General features: G+C 41.9%; 1 protein-coding gene across 1 annotated transcript; it reads right to left on the bottom strand.

The window, feature by feature from the left end:
* Positions 1–1474: 1474 nt before the first annotated feature.
* Positions 1475–22043, bottom strand: LOC146798570 (transmembrane protein 272-like). Its single transcript, XM_085627987.1, has 6 exons — positions 21993–22043; positions 13049–13177; positions 12574–12619; positions 9655–9717; positions 7243–7422; positions 1475–3823 (listed from the first exon to the last, which is right to left on the bottom strand). Exons 2-6 carry the CDS (start codon positions 13079–13081, stop codon positions 3603–3605), a joined length of 543 nt encoding a protein of 180 aa, XP_085484113.1. The 5' UTR covers positions 13082–13177; positions 21993–22043; the 3' UTR covers positions 1475–3602.
* Between the last annotated feature and the right edge of the window lie 670 nt (positions 22044–22713).

Raw genomic sequence — 22713 nt, 5'->3', positions numbered from 1 at the left:
GTTTTTAACCCTGCCCAGGGCCCACTAATAAAGCAATCTTTTGGGACCTCGAGGACAGTATTTTAAAACCTCACTCAATACACCCCCACTGCACACTCACTTGTCACAAAACCTGCTCCGCTGTAACCAGGCGTCGTAGCACACCTGAGGCACACTCGGTGCCTCGGGTGGGGCCCGATGATGAAGCATGCCACCAACTAGGTTGGTGGGTGAGGGCCTTCATAAGAAAACCAAGCGTTTCTTTTTCAAAAACAAACACATATAACAAGTACATTACCTAGTAGCTAGCTCATCTTGATTACTACATATCCCTCGGGGAAGCGAACTAGCTACTCTAGTTCCTCACTCTCCTCTTGATTTCAAACATATCTGGTACATTAGCAAGTGTTGTGCTCAGGAAGTAAAACATCCAAGAACACAAAAGAACATTCAAGAAGAAAAATGCGACAGTGTATGTAAAACAGAATATTTTGATTGTATTTGTTCATCCCATTCATATCCAGGTGTGAATTATTTAAAGGATGCCAGTTTTCCAAACAAATTAATGTATTGAAACCACAATAACAACGACAACGAATAAAAATCATATATACATAAGGCATCCTGGAGCAAATGGTTGAAAGCCTTATGTAGAAACATGGGTACCAGGTGTAGCTCCGTTGCAATGAGAATACTGCTGACCCATACAAACAAATCTAGTGTAATAGCAACTGCTAAATTCCTAAGCCGGATGTGGTTGATTAGTGAAAAAAAGAGTCCCAAGCCCATCCAACCTAGTGATTAGCAAACTGAGTAAGCCGACGTACAAACGGTTAGGATAACATTACACTGGCAGCCCGACGAGTAACGTCTAATGCAAACTTCTGTTTGGCATAACTCCAGTCATGGGCATAGAATTTTATGCTTATATTAGTGTTGCATGTACTGACGCATCATTGACAGTTCTTATGTTGATCTCTTTACTGCCATTCGAGGATGTATATATATTTTTTTCTTATCAATTGTTCACTTTTATGATATTTTTATGGAAATCAACATTTTTAAGCATTTTAGAACAATATGTGTGGTTTATTAATGAATACAATGGTCTTACGCTTTTAGTGAACTTCTTAACTTTTATACGGTTCTGAAAACCTTGAATAGCAATGTTAAATAATTTTGTATACATACAAACTACTATGATAATAGGGTGTACCTATCCTCTAATGGAAATCTTGTGTGTATTGTTGTGATTGTCTTTTGTGGTCTCAGTGATCGAAATAAAGATTATGAACTAAACTGAACTGAAAAATGCAATGGCATATATGGTACATTAGCAAGTGTTCTGCTCAGGAAGTAAAATGCCCAAGAGCACAAAAGAACATTCAAGAACAAAAATGCGACAGTGTCTGTAAAACACAATCTTTTAATTGTATGCGTTCATCCCATTCATATCTAGGTGTGAATTATTTAAAGGATGCCAGGATTCCAAACAAATAAATTTATTGAAGCACAATAACAACGACAACAAATAATAATCATATATTCATACATGATTTTGAATGTGTTACCAGTCACATTTTCTTCATTAGTAAGAAGTGGTGGGGTACTGGAAAAAACTATTCGCTATGCATTTTTCTACCTCTAAAGTTGTATGTCAGTCATTACCCTGTCGCAAAGGAGTTAGACACCTGTGATTCCATGACCCCCAAATGTTTTTAATTTTGACTTGTCACATTAAGATAAAATACTGAAAGGAGAAGCACGAAATAATCACTCACATAAAATAAATACTATTGTTTTAAATAGAGAAATGTATAACTTATGGCATTCAGCAATTCGCCTTAGAGGTACTTTATCACTTTTTTGTTTTATATAGCGTGTGCTTGACCCAAAGGTATCAGGTATCGGAGCGCTTTACACGAGCACCAGTTACATTACACAAGGAAACATTAATTTCAAATTAGATCTATTTGTATACCTTTCTTATTTGAAATACACATTCAGGCCCGGATTTACATATTTTTGACCCAGTGCAGCATAGCACCCACATTATTTTCGAATCTACCAAAATTGGCCTTAAACTGGTGTTGCTCAGTCTGATAAATCTCAAAGGGGCTGGCTGCCTTGCGCCACGCACAGCGTCACATCATGGTACATCTGTGAGTGTTCACTGTCGAGCATAGGGTTTAAACTGGAGACATACCATTCCAGAACTAATTCCTACGTGTAAACAAACTCAGAAGGCTCCAGTGCATAGGATATGTGTTGTGCACTGCATCCCATATGGAATGAAATGATTTAAAAGAAATAAAAAATAAAATGTACCTTTCTTGAGCCTTCTTCTGCTAGGCAAGGCCTGGTCTTGCTATGCTACATAGAGCCGGATTTGCGTCAGAACCTGTGCATGCTTGCGTTGATCCACCCTAGTAATGCCACCTTCAAGCAACTGTTTGTGTGATCTGTAAGGTTCACCTTCCCATTGGAACATAGATTGTGCTGTTAATAGTGAATAGCATGCGCCACTTTGTGGATGCTTGCACAGGCAGGAAGCCTTAGTAAACCTCGGCCGCCTTCTCTTTCCAACAAACGCTTCCATCTTACACTATTTCAACAGTGTGGCTCAATTTTTTCAATTCCCAGAAATGTTGGCTGTCTAGGGTCATCATAGTGATCTGAAAAAAACCTTTGTTGTGAGCCGTAGGTGGTAATCTTTTATTATTTACCATGATAGTTCGCTGGTGCACCAAATTATGCTCATTGTTGTGTGCTGTACCAGCCAATTAACAAAACTATTCTAGAAAAAATGATTTCCTGTGCAAATCTTGGTTAAGAGTTTACTGATTTTGTAGCCTGTAAAATAACTCGAATCGCAACACCTGTTACTTTTTTGTGACAGCGAGCAACCTTATATAAATCAATATTAACCCTCCTTCGATAGGAAGAATGCAGTCCGAATTGCTGAAATACATACCCTCTAAAAGGAACAACAGCAAACCCAGTAAATCTATTAGTTCTGTGTCACTAGGATGTTCAAAATACAGTTAATTACTTAAGTAGATAAACAGTTCATGCAGCTGCAGCCTGTGCAGTGTGGTCGGGCCAAGTTGGGGGGGATTCGACAGACGACCACGAGGGAAAATTAAATAATTATTTTTTCATCGTCTTCATCTTTCAAAATACCCCTTCTCCCCCACTCGGCCCTGATGCCCCACAGGTCTTACCTACACCGGCCGTGGCTGAGTTCATGCCATGTTTTCCGTTGGCGCTATACATGGGCCACTTGTCAGTGACCCTCTCTCATAGCCAAGTTTTACCTTTGGTCCCTACATGTGTCCTGCCTTTGTGCAAAATCAGGATACACTACACCTTTGCTTATCATGTGGTCTTTATTGTTAAACTACGTGCCTAATAATAATAGGGTTGGGCCATCATCCTGGTGTGTAGATGATGTGTCAGTCAGGAGGAAAGGTGGTCCCTAATTGTCAGTGCAACAAAACCATCCATTAGCAATTATGAATTTACAAAATAACCAATTTCTTTCTTGAGGCACCGTTGTGCAAATAGTCCATGGAACTGCAAGTTTTCTAACAAAATGTAAGGATTTTGGGGCCTTAAGTTCATCATTTAGTAACACAGGAAACGCAAAAGGAGCACTGAGAACAAAGACAGCAAGAGGAACAAGAAGAACAAGCGAGGAAAGAGGAGAAAAGTTTGACAATGATCGCGGGGAGAGACAGCGCCAGGACGATCCACTGGATGATCAAGATGGAGAACGTAAATAGGTAGACGGTTCTGTTGCAGTTTGTGTAGTTGGGGTACAGCGGGAATGTCCAGACGCTCCCTGTTGGGTGAAAAAACAGAGATTTATCATATCCCCAGCACTGATCTCAGATCCTTGCCGGACCATCCTTAAAATAATCCTACATTTTTGACTAACCCACATTTCCACAAAACCCATGAGTGCAACAGCCACCATGTGTCACTTAAAACTCTACTTATGTGTACAACTCCCTTTTCCTGGCATAAGATGTAATCTCCAGAAGGTACATTGATACCAATGATAAAACTATGAATCTTTCAGTTAAACAGTTCTATAATATAAGCTTAAAGACACTGTATATTCGATTTACATTAAACAATTCGGCCAAAGCTCTCTTAACGCATGAGGGGGGGATTAGAGGACTAATAACATTAAATATCACAAAAGATACGTGTAAAATTTCACTTTAAATATTTACCATGGAAATAACAGAGATGCATTTAGATAGCGTAACCTTTTTGGAGAAAAAAATATTCGCAATCAGGAAGCAGTCATTGGGGGGCTACAGTAAAACTGGATGGACCTTAGCGGTACTAAGTGAGATGTGTCGCAGATTAAGGAAAGTCTCTCCGAAGTCCCTACTTCAGGTGTTTTCACTCAGTGGGGCAATCTCTGACCCCCACTGATAAAAGTTTGAAACTTTAAGGTTATTTTTTATGTTAAAATGGCTTTCTATCAGTGGTGAGTAAGGTAAGGCTCTGTTTGAAATACTTTTTGAGTAGGATATATATGTTTTCCCTTTATCATAGCGCTCAGCCTACAACTGGTGGTAAAATCCAGTTTACCACTTAAAATATAATTTTCATTTCTGTGCTGGAAAAGCTGCTTGGAAGCTTCAGCCAAGATGGTAGAGACCTGGTCCAATTGTTTTAAGAAAACAAACCCACTCTAGCCCAGTAGATCAGGTAGGCCTTATTGCTTAACACACCACATTCTGCATCTCATGATAAACAATGTACTTTTCAACTGTCAAATCTGGCAATTCTGGGTTGCCCAAATTTTATGAACAGTGTGGACTATATTGCCCCTGGTAATTAGTGGGTGCTGTAAACTCCATACAACATGGAATTCCGACCCCTGAGCAAACTCTGGCCTGCTCACAGGCAGGGCCTGCAGAGGAACTACATGTCTTGTGCTTATGTTTGAGTTGTGATTGATGCTGGGTTCCTCCATTCTAGTCAAGGCGTAAATAAATATGTACCTGTCTCCCTTTACAGACCATTGAATAATAATTGAATGAGGGTGTCAAGATTTGAGAAACAGACAGGTGCCAAACTCCCCTGCCCGTATCTCCACGAAAGAACTGAAACTCTTCACCGTCTCCGTTTACTTCTCTCCCTACCCAATGTCCCCTCTTGGCCAATCCACAGCACCTCCTATCAATTTATGCAGATGTCAATGATTGTTCTTATATGAATTTTACCTGGCCACACCCAGTTTGTAAGTTAACCAGACATTTTTTTTGAAGCTGCATCTGTCAGTACAAAATATCTGCTGATGTAAAGCACTGTGATAACCTCTGGGGCTACATCAACCCAATATAAATATCGCCAATAAAATGCAAAAAATAAGAGATCTGGAGGCAGGAAAATATAGGTATTTGGAATCAATTTATGGAACAAGCTGTTACAGGAAATTTGACTTGGGACAAATATATCATATTTTAAATGATGCTTCAAAAAATTACATTCAGACCAATTTTAGTAACCACTATAAGTGCTCTTAAATACAAAAATACACAAAGAATCTTAGTATTTTATTAAGAAATAGAATGTATCACTTGTCTTACCTTGCCCAAAAATGTAAATTGTGGTGGGTATTTTCTGTTGTGATGTTAATAAATTGTACAACTAGCCATTCAGAAACAGGAGCATATCAGATCACTTTATCTGTAAGTATATTGATAATGATAATCAATATACCCACCACTTCATGCTCATTCACTATCTTGTAAATGGCTTGTTGTCTCATTTTAAAGCCCTTTCTTCATCCACCATCCTATGGATGGCACTTTGTGTTTATAAATTATGTTGCAAATGGACTGCTAATTTCATTAGTTATCTCGTGATTGATAGCTTCCAATCGTTGATGATAACTTTCCCTAGAACTGTACGACATAAGTAAAGGTATTACCTGTGATAACACTACATGAAGGTCCTAAGTCAAAAAATAAACAAAATGCCGCATGATGCTGTATGTGCTGTCCCTTACATCAAAACTTCAGAACATTACTGCATCACCAAGCAGGAAGATTAAAGGGTCTATCGGGCCACCCTTAATGGCGGAGCTTCGTCATGTATGACCCTCAGGGATCAGAGTCAGGGCCCCTACTCATTTGAGCCACCCGGCTCTACTGGGTACCCGTCCCAGTGATCCCTGACAAAAGAAATCTCCTGCCAACGGTGTGCAACCAATAGTTCAAAGAATACAAGAAAGTGCAGTGCGATAATGTGATGGTGTACTAAAAATGACTACGTGGTCAAAAAATCTGTTTAATGTGAATTGACCAGGTGTCATGTCTAAAAAACCAAATTAGTCAAAAACTTAAACTTATATATGACTATTTCCTGACTTGGTCTGTCTAGGTCAAACACTATCAGGCAAGGCAGCACGAGGAAGGGGGTAGGGCCGGTAGGCTGTTGGCATGGCTGATTAGACCAGACAGTAGGGGTGCGCCGATTCCTAGTGTCACCAAGGTAACAGGGCAAATACTCTGTTCTATTAACGGGGCGTTCCGAGAATAATTATTCAAAGAGACGGAATATTAGCGTATCTCGATGAATTGGGGTTGCCGGGATTAGAGCGATACATTAGTAACTCACTAGCGACGCCGGTCAAACTGGGTGAAATCAGGAAGGCAATCAAAGAGAAGGCACGGGCGAGTTTTACATTGCATTTGTGAATACATTAACCCTACGATTGGTACAACTGTCAGGAAATAGTCATATATAAGTTTTTGACTAATTTGGTTTTTTAGACATGACACCTGGTCAATTCACATTAAACAGATTTTTTGACCACGTAGTCATTTTTAGTACACCATCACATTATCGCACTGCACTTTCTTGTATTCTTTGAACTATTGGTTGCACACCGTTGGCAGGAGATTTCTTTTGTCAGGGATCACTGGGACGGGTACCCAGTAGAGCCGGGTGGCTCAAATGAGTAGGGGCCCTGACTCTGATCCCTGAGGGTCATACATGACGAAGCTCCGCCATTAAGGGTGGCCCGATAGACCCTTTAATCTTCCTGCTTGGTGATGCAGTAATGTTCTGAAGTTTTGATGTAAGGGACAGCACATACAGCATCATGCGGCATTTTGTTTATTTTTTGACTTAGGACCTTCATGTAGTGTTTGTAGATATGCTTTGGGGACTGAAGGTAGTATAGTCGTTAAACTGGTCCCTCTCAGACCCTTTTGTAGAGCTTTTTGTAATTACCTGTGATAAGCCAAGCAAACCAAAAGAGGCTCAACAGCGCAAGGATGCCATAGACGAGCTTATTTGGCCTCAGTCCAGCCACAATAGAGAGGAGGGACATGACGATGACGGTGACGCCATTGACGATGAGGTAGATAGGGATGAAGCGTTGTGCTGGGCATTCATGCAGATAAACATAACCTGTGAGTATGAAAACAACAGATCAGAGAAATAACTACATTAGGTGTTACATTACAAAGCAATGAAATATTGCCAAAGAAATCTTCAGTAGGGTGGCTGATATTTAGTTTTATCATCTACCAGGAAATAACACGTTGCCAGATACTCCAGACTCACCTGATAGGAGGAACTAGTCTTATTAAAATGTATAGAATGCAGACAGTATGGCCTCAAATCTCCAGGCCACTAAGCACATTCCGAGACAAAACCATCTTGGGATATGCAGTTGTGTGGTTTGTTGTTGAAAGACAATGGACCTCATTCCAAGTTAGGTCAGAGAAGGCTTTTACTACACTTGGTAATACCATTACCACAGAATGAGGTATTTACCACCCCAGTTATGGTAAATGCCTCCTCTTCCTAGTTTTCATCTTGCAACTGAGACATAACATGTACAATTATTAAGGTAGCACACCAAATTCTGGTTTGTGTGTGTTTCTGTTCAGGAAGGTCCTGGCTTGGCAGTTCGGGCTGGACTATTCCTATTGGAGCAGGGTCAAGGTTGATTTGCATAAAGCTGGGTCCAAAATGAGTCGGCATTGTGTGCCAAATAATGATGGATTGGGATGCGGCCTGAGTAATTACCAGTGTCTTAGATTAATTCAAGCATTCCATCCATCACGGTTTTGTATACACACCAAGTTCCACATATTTTGGCATTCCTAATGGCCTTTACCTTAATTTATTCCATCAGGGAAAACTGTGAGGGTATGTTTATCAAACAACTCAGAATCCCCATCCCTTAGTTTACACAGAGATCAGCATTTAGCCCTGAACTTGAAATGGGGCCTAAAGCAGTTTAGCTTAAAAACATATGATTTAACACACCGCCTGACTTGACTCTGGTTTTCTTTTTAAACCACCTGTGCCTTGTCAACTTCTTTTTCTCATTCTTTTCTCCTCCCTTTCTCCAATCCTCATCTCCTCCTTTGCTTTGTTCTTTTGCTCTCATTCTAGCCATCTTCCAATCAATCATTTCTATTGGACCCTCTCTTTCTCTTTCTTTCTCTCCCTGTCTCTCACATTCTCACTCTCTCTTCCTACCGGTCAGTTTCATGTTCTAGCTAATTCTTTCAATCTATTATTTTAATTGTATTTTACATGCTTTTCTTATAGCTCATCGGATCATTTTGGGATCACATGACAATCCATGACTTACACTACTGACTCAATTGTAAGTTGTGAGGCATTATATAACACCCGCAGTCACACCTCAGAGCTCTCACAAAAATGTGAGACAAAAGATTTCATGCTTATCAGCAGTGTCATAGCAAGAATGTTAATGAAATCCTATCCTATGAAAATTGTAGAGTGTATGCTTAGGTTGGTTGAATCTAAACACAGAAACCAACGTGATTCCCTTCGGATGAGTTACCTGCAATAATTTCAAGAAGTGAGGTGAGTCACATCCTGAATATTGGCAGAGGTTCCCTCAACCTCTTGCCCTTGGATTACAGTCGGGGAGGTGAGAATTATTTTTAAGAGGCACTCAATTAATTTCCTATGACAGCTCTCTTTAGGGAAACATTTGAGTCTGTCACGGCTACTCAGACATTTGTATCAGTGCATTTTGGTGCTTGCAGTTCTGTTCTTCCAAAAGAAAAAAAAAGTGCTGAAGAGTGAGTAGCATTAGGGTTTTGGCCAAAAGAGGTATTTAAATAACTATCCAGAGATGTTGTGTGTGACTGTTTCCAACAGAGACTACTTTACGTGTATTTATTGAGTTTCAAAACATTGCAAATGGCCAACAGTCCAGAGATAGCTCCTTTATAGGGTGAAATTAGGGATGCCTTAGTTGAGCGGAGAGGTTGGGGTGGGCCTGTCGCCGGAGACATCCCCTTGGTGGGATGTAGTATGGACTTAATGATCTACCACAAACCAAAGTGTCACAGCAGTTCTGCTAGAGTACTAAAAAAATCTTTCTTAAAAGAGATAGACAAAGATCGACCACGTCCTCGTTAATGAGTTAGATCCCAAATCGCATGTTGTACACCAAATAAGGCATTACTAGTCAACAGGTTATAAGTATGTACCCATTCAGCATAAAAAGAAAACTTTCCAGGGATGGTATCTCCTAATCTCATGAGGTGAACTGGAAAAAGGGATGAAAAGAGGATAGAAAAAGAGATGCATATGTCAGGGTAGAGGGGAGACGAAGGAGTACAAAGAGGCAATGAGATCTTTTGATCTTACCAATGACAATCTCAGCGATGCTCAGTGCTATCCAAACAAGTGACATTAGACCAAGAAGCCATTCTGAAAAAGAAGAAAACATATCAATCTCTGAAATGCCTACTGCTACTCATCTGTGATACTAAAGGTAGAAGCTATTTATAAAGATTAAATAAACAAAAAACAACTTTCAAATTAAACGTTCAGTCCCTAACCACCTCACCATCTCGCCAACAACAGGTTAGCATCGAAAACAGCTGATTTAAAGGCCATCCGGACCCCGCTAATTTCTATAATTCTCATCTCGTTCTGTCGTATAATTCTCAGCCCTTTACTTCTTGTAATTCTCAGCAAAACATGTTTCAAGTCACACAGCAATTGATTTTTCTTTTTAGTTCATTTCAAACATATTTTTTGCATATTTATTGTTCTTTCCTATTTTAAGCAGTGAATTATAATTTCCAATTGCAAAATAAGTTCATGCCATACTGTTACTCTACTTTGTAAGTTAAGAACTCATGTAAAATCTTTTTTGCCAGCACGCATTTCACTCTCGGTTTTATTAACTGTGTGCTCTCTGAAGGCAAGTATTGTCATCCGACTCAATGTGTGCCTTTCGTTCTAAGAATATATCGAAGGAAACCTCAGATCCCTCTTCTAAGTTGTTACTGAATAGCAAGATTGGTTTGCGATTCGGTATTTTGAAGGGGAGTGTTTAGGGCATCCTTTCCAAACAGCGATTCGCAGTGGTATGTATTAATGTTTTGGGACCAAATTTCGTTCACAAAACATAAATATTGTACCACCAATTCAAAGTTGGTGGTAACCCATTCAAAATAAGAATGAATACCATGGGGCCACTTTCCCTTTGAGAATGTAACACAAATATTTTTTAAGCGCGGGCAGTGGTCCCAAAGACCACTGCCTACTCTTAAAAATTTACTTTTAAGCATTTCATTTTTTTCTTTTTAAACATTCAGTTTTTCATGAAAGTTAAACGGCTGCATTTTAAAGTAAAAAGTGTTGCTTTAATCAAAAGCAATCACAGACAAGGTGGTCTGCGGACCCTAGCAGGCCACCATCCCTGTGATGGCTATGATTTCTAATAGGTCGCAAACTGCGACCTATCTCATGAATATTTATGAGGTAGGTCAATTTACGACCCATTAGGAATCGCTAATTGAAACTCAACAAGTTTCATACCTTAGGAATAGTGATTTAATAATTGCGATTTGCAGGAAATCGCAACTAGGAAATCACTCTTCCCAATGTTTGTACATCTGGCCCATAGTTGACTCCACCATCACCCCAAAAGAAGGACATTCTCCATACAACCACCAGCCTCAGTGTGACCACATCATCCCTATCTTCAGGGCTCCTCTGTAGCTCCCAACCCCATTATGCATTAAGTTCAAAACGTTTTGTATCATTTAGTAGGTGATCTATTCAAGCAAATCTAGCTAACCAGCTGAAAACGACCTTCTTTCCAGGCCCCAGCCTCAACAAATAACTGCTGTAAATCATTGATTGAATACTAATACCCAAAGCTGTGGTATCCATTCTAATAGAAGAAGTAGGGTCTGAGGGACAGCTTCCACTTTGCAAATGTGGGATATTGGGAATGGGAGCCGCCAGAGTTCCAAGGTACTGCTGCATGCATCCAGCAAGGCATTTGCCAAATATGTCTATTTTTTATTGCAGCTCCTGTTCTTTTAAGCGCAGGAAGTGGAACGATAAAATAAAATGTTGTTTAAGAATGCAAAGGCAGGGATGAGGTTCGCTGCCTCTTCAGTCCTCCGTCCCTGCCAGTCCGCACCTTTCGCAGACAGAAACCTGCCTCATTGATGTTAATAGGACAGGATTCTGCAAATCCTACTGAATGTTCATTTTGTGCTCAAGAGTAATATCTCTATCACAGTCGAAAAGGAAGGTATGGTAACAAGGTGTTCGGTGTGTACAAACACCAACTGAATTGCGATTCAGCCCATAGTACATCTGGAGCCGTGTAACAAATATGGTGCCTTTCCCTCTTTGTGCAATGGTGCACCTTTAAATAGGTGCGCCGTGCGCAAACAGGGAAAGAGCGCAATATTACATGAATGCTCTGCCCCTAGGGCAGCCGCGAACCAGTGCTGCCCTTGGGGCAGCGCATTCCAGATAAATACGGCGCAGCTGCTTTGAAGCTGCTCCATGTTTAACCGTGCAGGTGGCACCTGCTTCCACTTTCAAGAGGGGTGAGAGATTCCCTTGCAGGTGGATGGAATGAGTGACTGCACCCGCCCACAAGGGGATGTCTGTGAGGTCCATGGAACTCCCTTTCTCCCCTCTAGAAGGCTGCCTTTAGTCATGTCTGCGTCCAAAATAGGGCGCAGGCGCAGAGTCAAAGTGCATGGGCTGACGGCTCTGTGCAAATGAGGAAACACCCTCTGATGATAGCGCTGGTGTTCCACGTGCGCCAGAGCTATCTGTAACACAGAGTGGGCTGTAGAAGCCTCTGAGGCCCCTTCTGTAATACCAATGTGTCCCGGGGTGCACAGAGCAGGCGCACATGCCCTTTGCCCTTTGCACCCCTGAGGTTCTCTGTGTAATACGGCTCCAGGTCCCCAAAACCACAGGGACCTGGAGACTGCAATGACCTGTCATCTGTGCAGATGTTTGTGTCGGATGGTATGTCAAGGCATGAATGGAGATGAGGGTGAAGACTCCATCAGTGAGCCATTCATGGAAAAGCTCAGCAGTGACTAGGCACAAAGGTGGAACTAATTCATGTGCATTTGTGAGAAAAGCAGTGACTGGAAACTTATTTTTCCAAATAGAAGGCTTTCCATTTCCAGGGAAACTCAACCATCAAACACCAAGAAATCTCCAACACCAAGAACGTCCCAGAATAAAATGATAAACCTAGTTAATTTAAATGCAGTAAAATAACCAAATACTCACTGAAACACTGAGTGGCACAGCAACAGCAACTCTTGACTGATGTGTCCTGTGCAGACATAAGACAGTGATTGCATTAGAACTGAGATCAAGTTGGGCATTGAGAAGCTTTGGGTCTGCTTTGTACCAGCAGGGAGCTGTGACAGGCGTGCCTTGATGCCGCCTTTAACCATGAAATGCGCTACGAAGCCTCAATAAGGGTGCGCTATACAAATGCTAAGTAAAAATGACAGTAAAGAACGAGATGAATTTTCCATTGAGATATGTGTGTGCGCCCATGCTGTACCACAGGTCCTCTTTGTGTTTCATAGTGGCATTTGTGAGCATCACATCTGTCCTTCCACAGCCAACAAAGAATGTTCTAGAAGTGAAAGAGAACTACACTTCCAATCTTCTCTTTCAAGTATAGTAGAAGCCCTTATTGATTCCATATTGATATTTGTTGATGTTTCTACGCTTTTTACATCTGTCTATTTACCTGGCAGTCCTGATGCACTCTGTCTTGGGCCATGACTCTGTTGCTTGTCGGTTTTCTTCGGATTCAGTCCCACGGCTCACCAAGGATGTTCTTATGAGCCAATGATGGGCGTTTTTCTTGTTGGCCGACCTGCAGAAAATTTAGGATTAGTTAGTTCGATAATCCCAAATGCACAACTTTGTTTGATATATTTTGTTCATCTCAACTCCACTCTTTCTTTCTATTGGTCTCCCTTGCCACCTCACTCCTGACTGCCTTGAACTCTTTTTCTTTGTTGTCAGTGCTTCTTTCCCTGTTTTATGCTGCAATCTGACTCTTTCTTTCACTCATTAGCTTGCTTTACCTTTCTTGCTCACTGATCCTTTCACTTGTATGTCAGAATATCGACCAAAGAAATATCATGCTGCAAGAATGTTGTAACAAAAAACATCTACTGCCAAAATATTGTGGAGGTAGGTTCCAGGGAGAAGGAAGAAAATAAAAATACCTTCACTTTAACCATAACTCTGATCACACCCAGCATGCCAAGTGAGCAAACCTGCGCCTAGGAGAATTTTGTTTACCTTCTCATCCTCCTTCCATCAATTCATACATTTATGCTTTCCCCATTTATATATTAATCCATCCATCCATCCATCCATCCATCCATCCATCCATCCATCCATCCATCCATCCATCCATCCATCCTTCCTTCCTTTCTTCCTTTCACCATCGTTCCTTACAATCTTACCCATCTGCCCATTCTTCATTCTTCCTGCCATTCACCCTTTTATCTGTTGATCATTTCACTCTTCCATCTATCCTTGTGTCCTTCCATCTACCCAATCTTTCATGCTTCCATCCATTCATTCTTTCACCCTTCCATCCTACTTTTCACCTTTTCTTCATTATATCTTACGACATGTACTTCCTTTCTTGCAACCTTCCTTTGACCACCAGCTCTTTCCTCTCTCTTTCCATCTACCCATGTTTATGTCTCTCATCCTTATTTTGTTCTTTCCTACTATTCTTTCTCATGCTCACTTTTTTATTTCACCCTCTCTGAGCATTTCCCCTACTTTAAACATTTCATCATGTCTCTGTTTATTTTGCAATGAATGTCAACCCACCTACCAAACCTCTATGTTCATTTTTTAACTAATCGTATTTATTAGCATTTTGTTTGCAGACAGGAAAGCACCATACAAATCGAATTAACGTTTTCGGGGGACCCAGTTACCCCGCTCGTTCACCCAATGAGCAACCCCCGCATATGCTGCTTAAGGGGGTGGTTCACTGCATCACTGGTTACGTGTATATTGGTAAGTATAGATTTACTATTTTAACTTGACATCTACATACTTTAAAAATCAATTTTTGGACAAGAGACATATATGTAGTGATAAGTACAGCAAACAATTACTGACCTAGCTGATATTTTGGTTGTCAGTATTGTTGATATGATATTTTTGTAGTGTGACAGTTACACTTGATATTTCATCACCATCCTCCTCCCCCATTTCTATTAGGCAGTTAAGAGTGTACCAATAACGGTTAAGAAGCCCAATGACGTCCTGACTTTCAGTTTCAATTTCCCAAACACTATCTGATATTAGACAAAGGGCCAGATGTACGACCCGCCAATTAGCGAGTCGCAAATTGCGTCGCAATTGCGACTCGGTCATTGGAATGCACAACAATGTCTCAGACACTGTTTGTGATTCCTAATGGGGTCGCAAATTGCATGCGTCATTAATATGAATGAGGCAGGCGCAATTTGCGACCCCTTTAGGAATGGCTAGCATTCACAGGGATGATGGCCTGCTGGGGTCAGCAGGCCACCATGTCTGTGACTGCTTTTTTAATAAAGCAGTTTTCTTTTTCTTTAATGCAGTCCGTTTTCCTTAAAGGAAAACAGGATGCATTTAAAAAAGAAAAATGAAACTTTTCAGTTTAATTTTTTTAAGGGCAGGCAGTGGTCTCTGGGACCACTGCCTGCTCTTAAAAAATATTTCCCCACATACTCACAAAGGGGAAGGGGTCCCCTGGGGACCCCTTCCCCTTTGCGAGTGGTTTACCACCTACTTGAAGTAGGTGGTAAGCGGCAAGTGTTTTGCTGCCGCAAATGCGGCTGCAAAACATTAGTACATAGCATGTTGATTCGCTATTAGGAAGGGACGCCCCTTCCTAACAGCGAGAGTGGCAAATGCTATTTTGCGAGTCAGTGACTCGCAAGATAGCATTTGTACATGCTATTACACTTTTTTGCGGCCACAAACGGGAGGATCTCCAGTTTGCGGACGCAAAAAAGGGTCGTACATCTGGCCCAAAAGTCATTTAACTGTGACTATTCCTAGCCTTTCTCTCGGGATTATTTCACTACTTTTCACTATTCATAAGCCTCCCACCTGTTTTCTCTTATGTGTTTATCCATTTTTCCACTCCACGCATACCCATTATAATATGTCACATTTAATAATGTGGAAACTGTCTGTTTTAGGTGTGGGGATACATTTTGCGCTTAAACATAGAGCGAAAACGCTAGAGGCATGAACAAAAGCTGCTTATATTCAGGTCGTTTGTGTTATTCCCGTGCTCTGTGGGATTAGTTTTGGGAAATTCACATAACAATTGTAAAGCAAAATTCATAAAATTACGCATGTTGCACCGGTGTATTAGAAATGTTGACTAGGCTTGCTGATAACTACTGAGTACATGTTCTTATCTGAACCAAATCCCACAGTCCCATCTAAACGTAATTAGCACTTTAATCACATCATCTCGTCCATTCATGAAAATCCGTGATACTTCAGAGAGTGGGAGTTTGCCTAAGTAGGTGAATTCATACAATAAAGGACAGAAGTTGGGGGCATTTTAGAGGGGGCTACATGGTCCAGCATCACCATGGCCACAGGAGGCAGTCCCTGGTCTTCCCCCTCGCGTGATCTACCACGTGCTATAAAGCGCGAAGAGGAGTCCCACTCCACGGATGAAGTTGGCGGCATTTTAGAGGAGACTACATGGTCCAACACCATCAGAGCACCAGGAGGAGGTCCCTGGTCTTCCTATCACCTGATCTACCAAAAGCCATAAAGCACGGTGAGGAGTCTGGCTCCACGGGTGAAATTGGCGGCATTTCAGAGGGTACTACACAGTCCAGCATCACCAGGACCCCAGGAGGCGGTCCCTGGTCTTCCCCCTCACCTGTTCTACCAAGCGGTATTAAGCGTGGCGAGCAGTCGCGCCACATGGGCCATGTCCGGGCCAATGGTGGTCCCGTCCTGCGCCCGTCAGCGACAGGAAGAGGGAGGGCAGGCCACCCCCCTTGGCCTTGCGGCCGAGTTGCAAATCCCCATGCTAAATAAGGTCAACTCTTACGAACATATATCTGCTGACTTTTGTGGTGCCTGTTTGGCTGTCCTTTCAGACTGAGACCAAATATGTCAAAGACCGGATCCAGGACTCATCATCAAACAGTCTCCCCCACTGAGGCAAGCGGTATTAGGCATTTAAAATAATAGTAACCCCTCATGGTGTTCCCACATAAGCTTGTATCCTGGCCAATTTTTTGTGTATTTTGGAGGGAAGGCTGTTATTTGTAGTATGACTATTTAGTTAAAATACCTGCAGAGGGATATTTAACCTGTCGACTGTCGGGGAAAAGGAAAAGCACCGAAAAACTCACTGGTGAACCAATCGGGAAAAAGGCAGTAGACTGTCCATCCCACAGCAGTACCCTACAAGGTATAGACCATCTTATAAGGAGGTAGATCAAATCCTTCAACCTGATGCTTCTGGTGCTAAGCCAAAAAAGACACAAGTTGCCCAGTTGTTTAAAAAAGTTGGGAAGGGCAAATGGTCTCATTTCATGTCAATTAGCTCAATAAGAAATGCCCCGGGGGAGTCCACTATCGGCAGTTCTCCGTTGTGTATTTCTTCTAATTCATCTAAATCCCACATTCCACTAGAACCTGTGGTTACATGATCTAATCATTTTTCTGTTTTGTACTCTAATGATACGCCGCCAAATGACTCTGGAGCGCTTGCTAATCCCCCCACAACGGTCAGATGTAGCGGATGATACCTGTGCCCCAATCAAAGAACTATGGGTGGTTACTAATTCTTTATGGGCTGAGATTAAGGCCCTATGTGATGAGTTACAGTCCTCGCCGAAATACCAGCACCTTGAAAACTCATCGACAAGCCAGTTTGAGTGTTGCAAGGATTCACATAACCAGGTTCCATTACTTTACCCTGATTTTACTCCTAAACCTATACTGCCTCACCCTAGTTTCCAATTGTCTATAGTCTAATACTAACCCTAACGCTTTTTTCCACAGCTGTATGTTATATATGACTGGTATCCCAAGGTGCCCTTGTGTGTCGAAGATGACGCTTCCCTGCTAAATAAAGTGACGCACTGGATTAGAGACGTGATTAAATGCTGCACTGTAATACATTCTGACATAATTAGAGCGAGTCGTATTTCACACTCTGACTCCTTTGACTGCATTAGTTTACAGTTCTCACATTAAGCTTTTGTGAATGGTCTATTGTCTTTACAGGCACAAACCTCTACCCCCAATAACTCCCAGATACCGTTCAAAACAAGGGTCCCCCTACTTTAGAGACAGGAACACCCTCAGACCACATCTTCTCTTTCTTGTGTGGATTGACTGGATTGTTCTGTGAATCCTTCATCAATTGGTAGTCATGACCGAGAGCAGCCCCGTGTGTAGGTTCCTCCAACTAATTTTTGCATCTTGCACAGTGGACAATTTTTCCACTCTCTAGACGTGCAGGTCCAGTGATTTTTGTATCATCTCTTGGAACTTTGCGGGACTGGGGAGTAAGTTTGCCCAGGGGGGCTCAGGGCCCTTTATGAACACAGCCAATATTATTATGTTTAAAGAGTCCTGGGAGGTTGTCCCAACCCATAGAAAAGGGTATAAGAAATTTCATGTACCTGCTCGCAAACCCAAACCCGTTAGACTTCAGGTGGTTTATCCACATGGATTAAGATCCCTCCGGGAGACCACGTTAAGCAACTGCCAATCAATTCAATGGATCTACTTGGCCTCGAGGTTGCCCTTTAGGTAAATGTAACACTACTGGTATTTTAATGTTTATAGCAGGAGCATTCCCAAGTAAGCAGAGTCTTCCATTCTAGACCAACTGAATGATATTACTAACTCAAAATCCAAGTGGGAGGTAGTAGTAATTGTAGCTGGGAGTTTTAACACGTTTCAAACCTACCACTTTCCAAAGGGAAATAATCGGTGACGAAGATCAATCCTGGGGTATTCCCCAGATTGCGGGTCCTTGTCTAAAGTTCACATCAAAGGTAGACCTGCAGTTGCTGGACCTCTATATATGTTGTCATCTGAGGGCCTGCAATGGCAGGGTGACATCCTATGTAGAGAGGCGCCCAACTTTAAAAGGCATTTCAGCCAGAGTTGTATTGATTATTGTCTTCTGGACCTCCGATTCTGGGAACTCATTATAGATATGGAGGTTTATATGGGACGGAGAGTGATCATTTTCCTCTGTTTCTTACACTGCATGACAAAACAGACAGGCCAAATAAGGACCCTTGATTACCTTGTGGTGATATATAAGTTAGCAATGATTGAAGGAAGGTAGGATGGGAGACTGTATTGAATAATGAGAATACATACGCCCACATACGCCAGGGCCTGCCCCACATCTTGCTCCTATTAGTTCATCCTGAGCTGCCTTCCGATAGGGTACTGGACGTCCATGCTAAATGGTTCGCGGAGTTAAGAATCAGGCTTTTTCACCAAACCCTACTCAAATAAGAACTCTACTGTGACTGCATCACACTCGTGGTTTAACAGAAATTGGAGAATAGCAAAGAGCCACCTCCTCCGTGCCATCTAGGGTGGGCTGCCAAACAACATCCAGACTGCTAAGCTGTCAAAAAATGTGCAAAATCAAACTGGGATATGGCCATTTGGACCAAAATGTTGACCGCTGTGTACCCGGGGAATCAGGCAGCCTTCTGGCATGTCATCTCACAAGGCTCCAAGACAGTGTGGGCGAAAGCTGAATCTAACATTGCTCCCCAGAACTTGTAACCCACTTTAAAACCCTATACTCCTCTTCCCCCTCCCACCCCAATCCGGAGACCCAAGATAACTATGGTCCCTTACCAGCCACAACACTCGGTGTCATTATCTACAACTCTGACACCTCCAGAAATGAAGAATGTTTCACTGTGTCGCAAATCACAGAAGTTTGGGGAAAGCCCTTGGCAGCATTGAATTCCAGGGGGCCTGTTCATCTCCGAATCCACTATTTGTTCACCATACCTTACCCGTCTCAATAACACCATCATGGCAGGAGCAGACCTCCCAACATCTTGGAAAGGTGCGGAAAGAATCTCTAACCTTAAAAAAGGCCCAAAGACAGATCCGGCAAAGTATCTCCCAATTAGACTCATTGACTCCAGTCAAACAAATAAGCTAATACTACACCGATTGTTACTCTGGATCAATGAAACCAAGATTTTGACATCCTTTCAAGCCAGATTCCACACCAACACTAGTATGGTCGACCAGATTTTTAGGTACCAACCAATAAGTTAGAAGGAGGTCGACTTAAATGGGGCTAGTCTTTTGTAGACCTTAAGGCGGAATTCGATATGGTCCCTAGAGATAAACTATGGTGTATTCTCAGAGACCTGGGACTCCCTGGCCCCCTTCTTAATATAATTATTTAGCTCCACTGAAGTTAATTCTGCACAAATCCGTTGAAGAGCCAATGGGGAAGCCACTGATGCTTTTGGGATAGATAAGGGGGTAAGGCAAGGCTGTATACTTGCTCCCATGCTGCTTTTGCTGTTTGTTAATGGGGTATTGACTATCTACTGGCCTGCGACAATGATTCCCCGGTGCAAGGAGAAACCAAGAAACCTGCTTTGTTGTTCTCAGACGATACGTTGTTGGCATTAAAGACTCTCAAAAGCCTGTAGACTCTCCTGAATAACTTCAATTTAGTTTACTCAGACCATGGCCTAGCAATCAATGAAAGCAAAACTAAGTTTACGGCCATCCACCCCTATAGAGGCTTTATAGGGAATATATCCCTTGAGGGGGTGGAACTAGAGTGAGTGACAGACTTTGACTACCTTGGCATACACTTATCCAGCTGCAACACCTGGGTCAACTACTTTGTAAAAAGCACTCTCATTTTTAAACACTGGGAAGCTCCTATTTTAAATTTTGCAATTAAGACCAACTCGCACCCAGTCTCCACTCTTCTTGTTGTCTGGAGGGCCCAAGCCGCAGCTGCTGCTACATATGGGGCAGAGCTCTGGGGCCAAAGAAATCGAAATGGTATGAAAAAAGACGAGAATAATTTCCTGAGAGCAGCACTCAAATTACCGCTAAGTACTCCATTAGCCTTTAAGCAAGACTTAGGGTTATGGCCTATAGTTTCTGTAACCCGCCTAAAGCCAATCCTTTGTAGGTGTTGTGTATGATCGACTCCTGAATCTGAATATTACAGGGACGGTTTAAGTTATGTCTTGAACAGATCACAGGGCGTGACGAAAAATCCGGTGGTTGGCTTCTGTGATGCAGTTTCTCAGCTCCAGGGGTTTGCATGAGCATTGACTACATCCAAGTTCTATTACTCCCCTCGCTATAAAAAGCTGATGTTTGCCCACTGGGAGAACAAGGAGGTTAAACTATGTAACCAGATAGGCCTGGGGCACCCGACTGAAAGCTTCCTTGAGTTCAAACCAGTATCACTGTTTGAGAATTACATGACTGAGATAGATGCTCTATTAACTAAAGCACTTTATTTAAGGTTCAGGCTAGGTTCACTCCCTCTTGCTACACTCACATTCAAATGGAAACCTGACCAAGGTGGATCCAAAATGTGTCCTTTATGTGGCTAGGGTGAAGAAACGTCCGACCATCTCCTATTCTTTTGCCCTACCTACAAACAGAGGAAAAGCTGATAGTTCCCCAACGTCGCTATCTAGGAGCCCGCCACCATAAGATAGCCTCGAGGATATGTAGAGCAGATACGTCCTCTGTTAAAGTTTCACTGTAGGCAAGTATCTCCAGAGTATATGGCCCATTCGGAGCAAAATCCTCTCTGTCCCACTTCAGACAACCTGGCGGACCCTTGGTAGGCAGTACCTAGGCCTCTGACTGGTCAGATACAAATGTATTTTAATGTATGGTACGGTTTAATTGTTTTTACTTAACTGGTGCTGTTTTTGAGTTCATAATTCATCCATCTTAAATAAATTGTTTTTTGACTCTAGATATCAAAGTATAACATTGTACTGTTTGGTTTTACTGTTTTTATCAATCTAGTGCTATTACTGAGTATGTAACACATCCTGAATTGTTTTTATCTTTTTATGGTATGATGTATTTGCACTTCCACTGAAGAATTGTTACTTTTATGGTCTATGACCGAAATAAAGCACCAAAATGAAATGAAATGACTGACTCAGTTAGAATACAAACCACCTCAAACCGTGGGAAAGAATTGCCTGTATACTCCTGCTTTAGGGTTGAGACACTAGGGTACACTGAGAACCTGCCGACTTTCTTAGATCCCCCTTCATGTCTTTACGGACACTGAGTATATAGTTCACTGGTCACTTTTCTAGACACACTCCTAGCTCCGAACTAATCCTACCCGAGAGATTGATATGAACTGCTTTCGCCGGGTTTCAAAAACCTTGGAATAAAAATTCATATGAATATCCCCCAAACACTTAAATAGCACGTGCATCTATAAATATTACAGATCAATAAGAGAAAGGGCGCTTTACTCACACTCTCAGGAAAATTCAATAGTACACATTCCAAATGTAGTTTGTTGAAAACTAAAAGCAGTCGCTATTTTACAGCAGCTTCAAATCCCAACATGGCAGCAACCGTACCCTCCGCAAATAAAGAGCGTGCATTCAAGCACTTACCTTCCTGTGAGTCTGAGGATTGTTGGCAGAGAAGGTGCCGGGCTCTCCAAGTGCTGGTAAATGTGTGTGCCTCGAAAGAGGTTTTATAGCACCGCTGCCACATTGTCTAGTATGTAATTAACGGCACACACCCGACACGAAAGCTCATGAATATTCATCACCTGCTAGGAAACAATGAAACATGTTGGCTACTGAATTAGGAATGTTGAAGAGGAAAGTCACGTTTATACTATCAGCTCGACCAGGACAAATTCTGCAAATTGATTAGGTACAAAAAAATCCTAGAAACAATGGATTCTTAAATACATCACCCACCGACACGTGAAGCATGAGCAGCACATTCGTACCTCTCAAGCAAGGGCTAAATTCGAATTCTGTACTTTCTGGTCGACACTTTGAGAGCGACATAGAACCAGCTGTGACATGAAGGCTTTTAGCAAGGAAGCAGGGTGATCAGGGGTTCTATAGATGTGTCGATCTTGGGGGTCTATTTTCTTCCTTCTGAGGTGCCCATGTAATGCCATTTATTACACTGTAGTGCACTGGAGACTGTAATTCCTATTTAAAACGTACAAACAATGTCCTTGGTTCAGACAAGAGGTGGTATCGCCACTAATTCTGATATTGTCATGGAGTGCCTACTCAGTTATGGTGGTCGTCAATAACACCATAGACAGAAGAGTGCGCTTCCCAATGCATCGCCTCCTTTGAAAGTGGGGAT

The sequence above is a fragment of the Triturus cristatus genome, chromosome 9, assembly GCF_964204655.1.
Source record: "Triturus cristatus chromosome 9, aTriCri1.1, whole genome shotgun sequence".
Taxonomy (NCBI): domain Eukaryota; kingdom Metazoa; phylum Chordata; class Amphibia; order Caudata; family Salamandridae; genus Triturus; species Triturus cristatus.
The sequence above is the reverse complement of the archived record's forward strand: the minus strand, read 5'-3'. Positions and strand labels throughout refer to the sequence as shown.

Bases quoted from the DNA above. Each gene is read 5' to 3' on its own strand.
- LOC146798570 (XM_085627987.1), bottom strand. From the start codon at position 13,081: ATGGCCCAAGACAGAGTGCATCAGGACTGCCAG. The intron at 12,620-13,048 runs GTAAATAGACAG...ATGTCTGCACAG, and splicing joins GAGTGCATCAGGACTGCCAG to GACACATCAGTCAAGAGTTG. The intron at 3,824-7,242 runs GTAATTACAAAA...TTCACCCAACAG, and splicing joins GTTTGCTTGGCTTATCACAG to GGAGCGTCTGGACATTCCCG.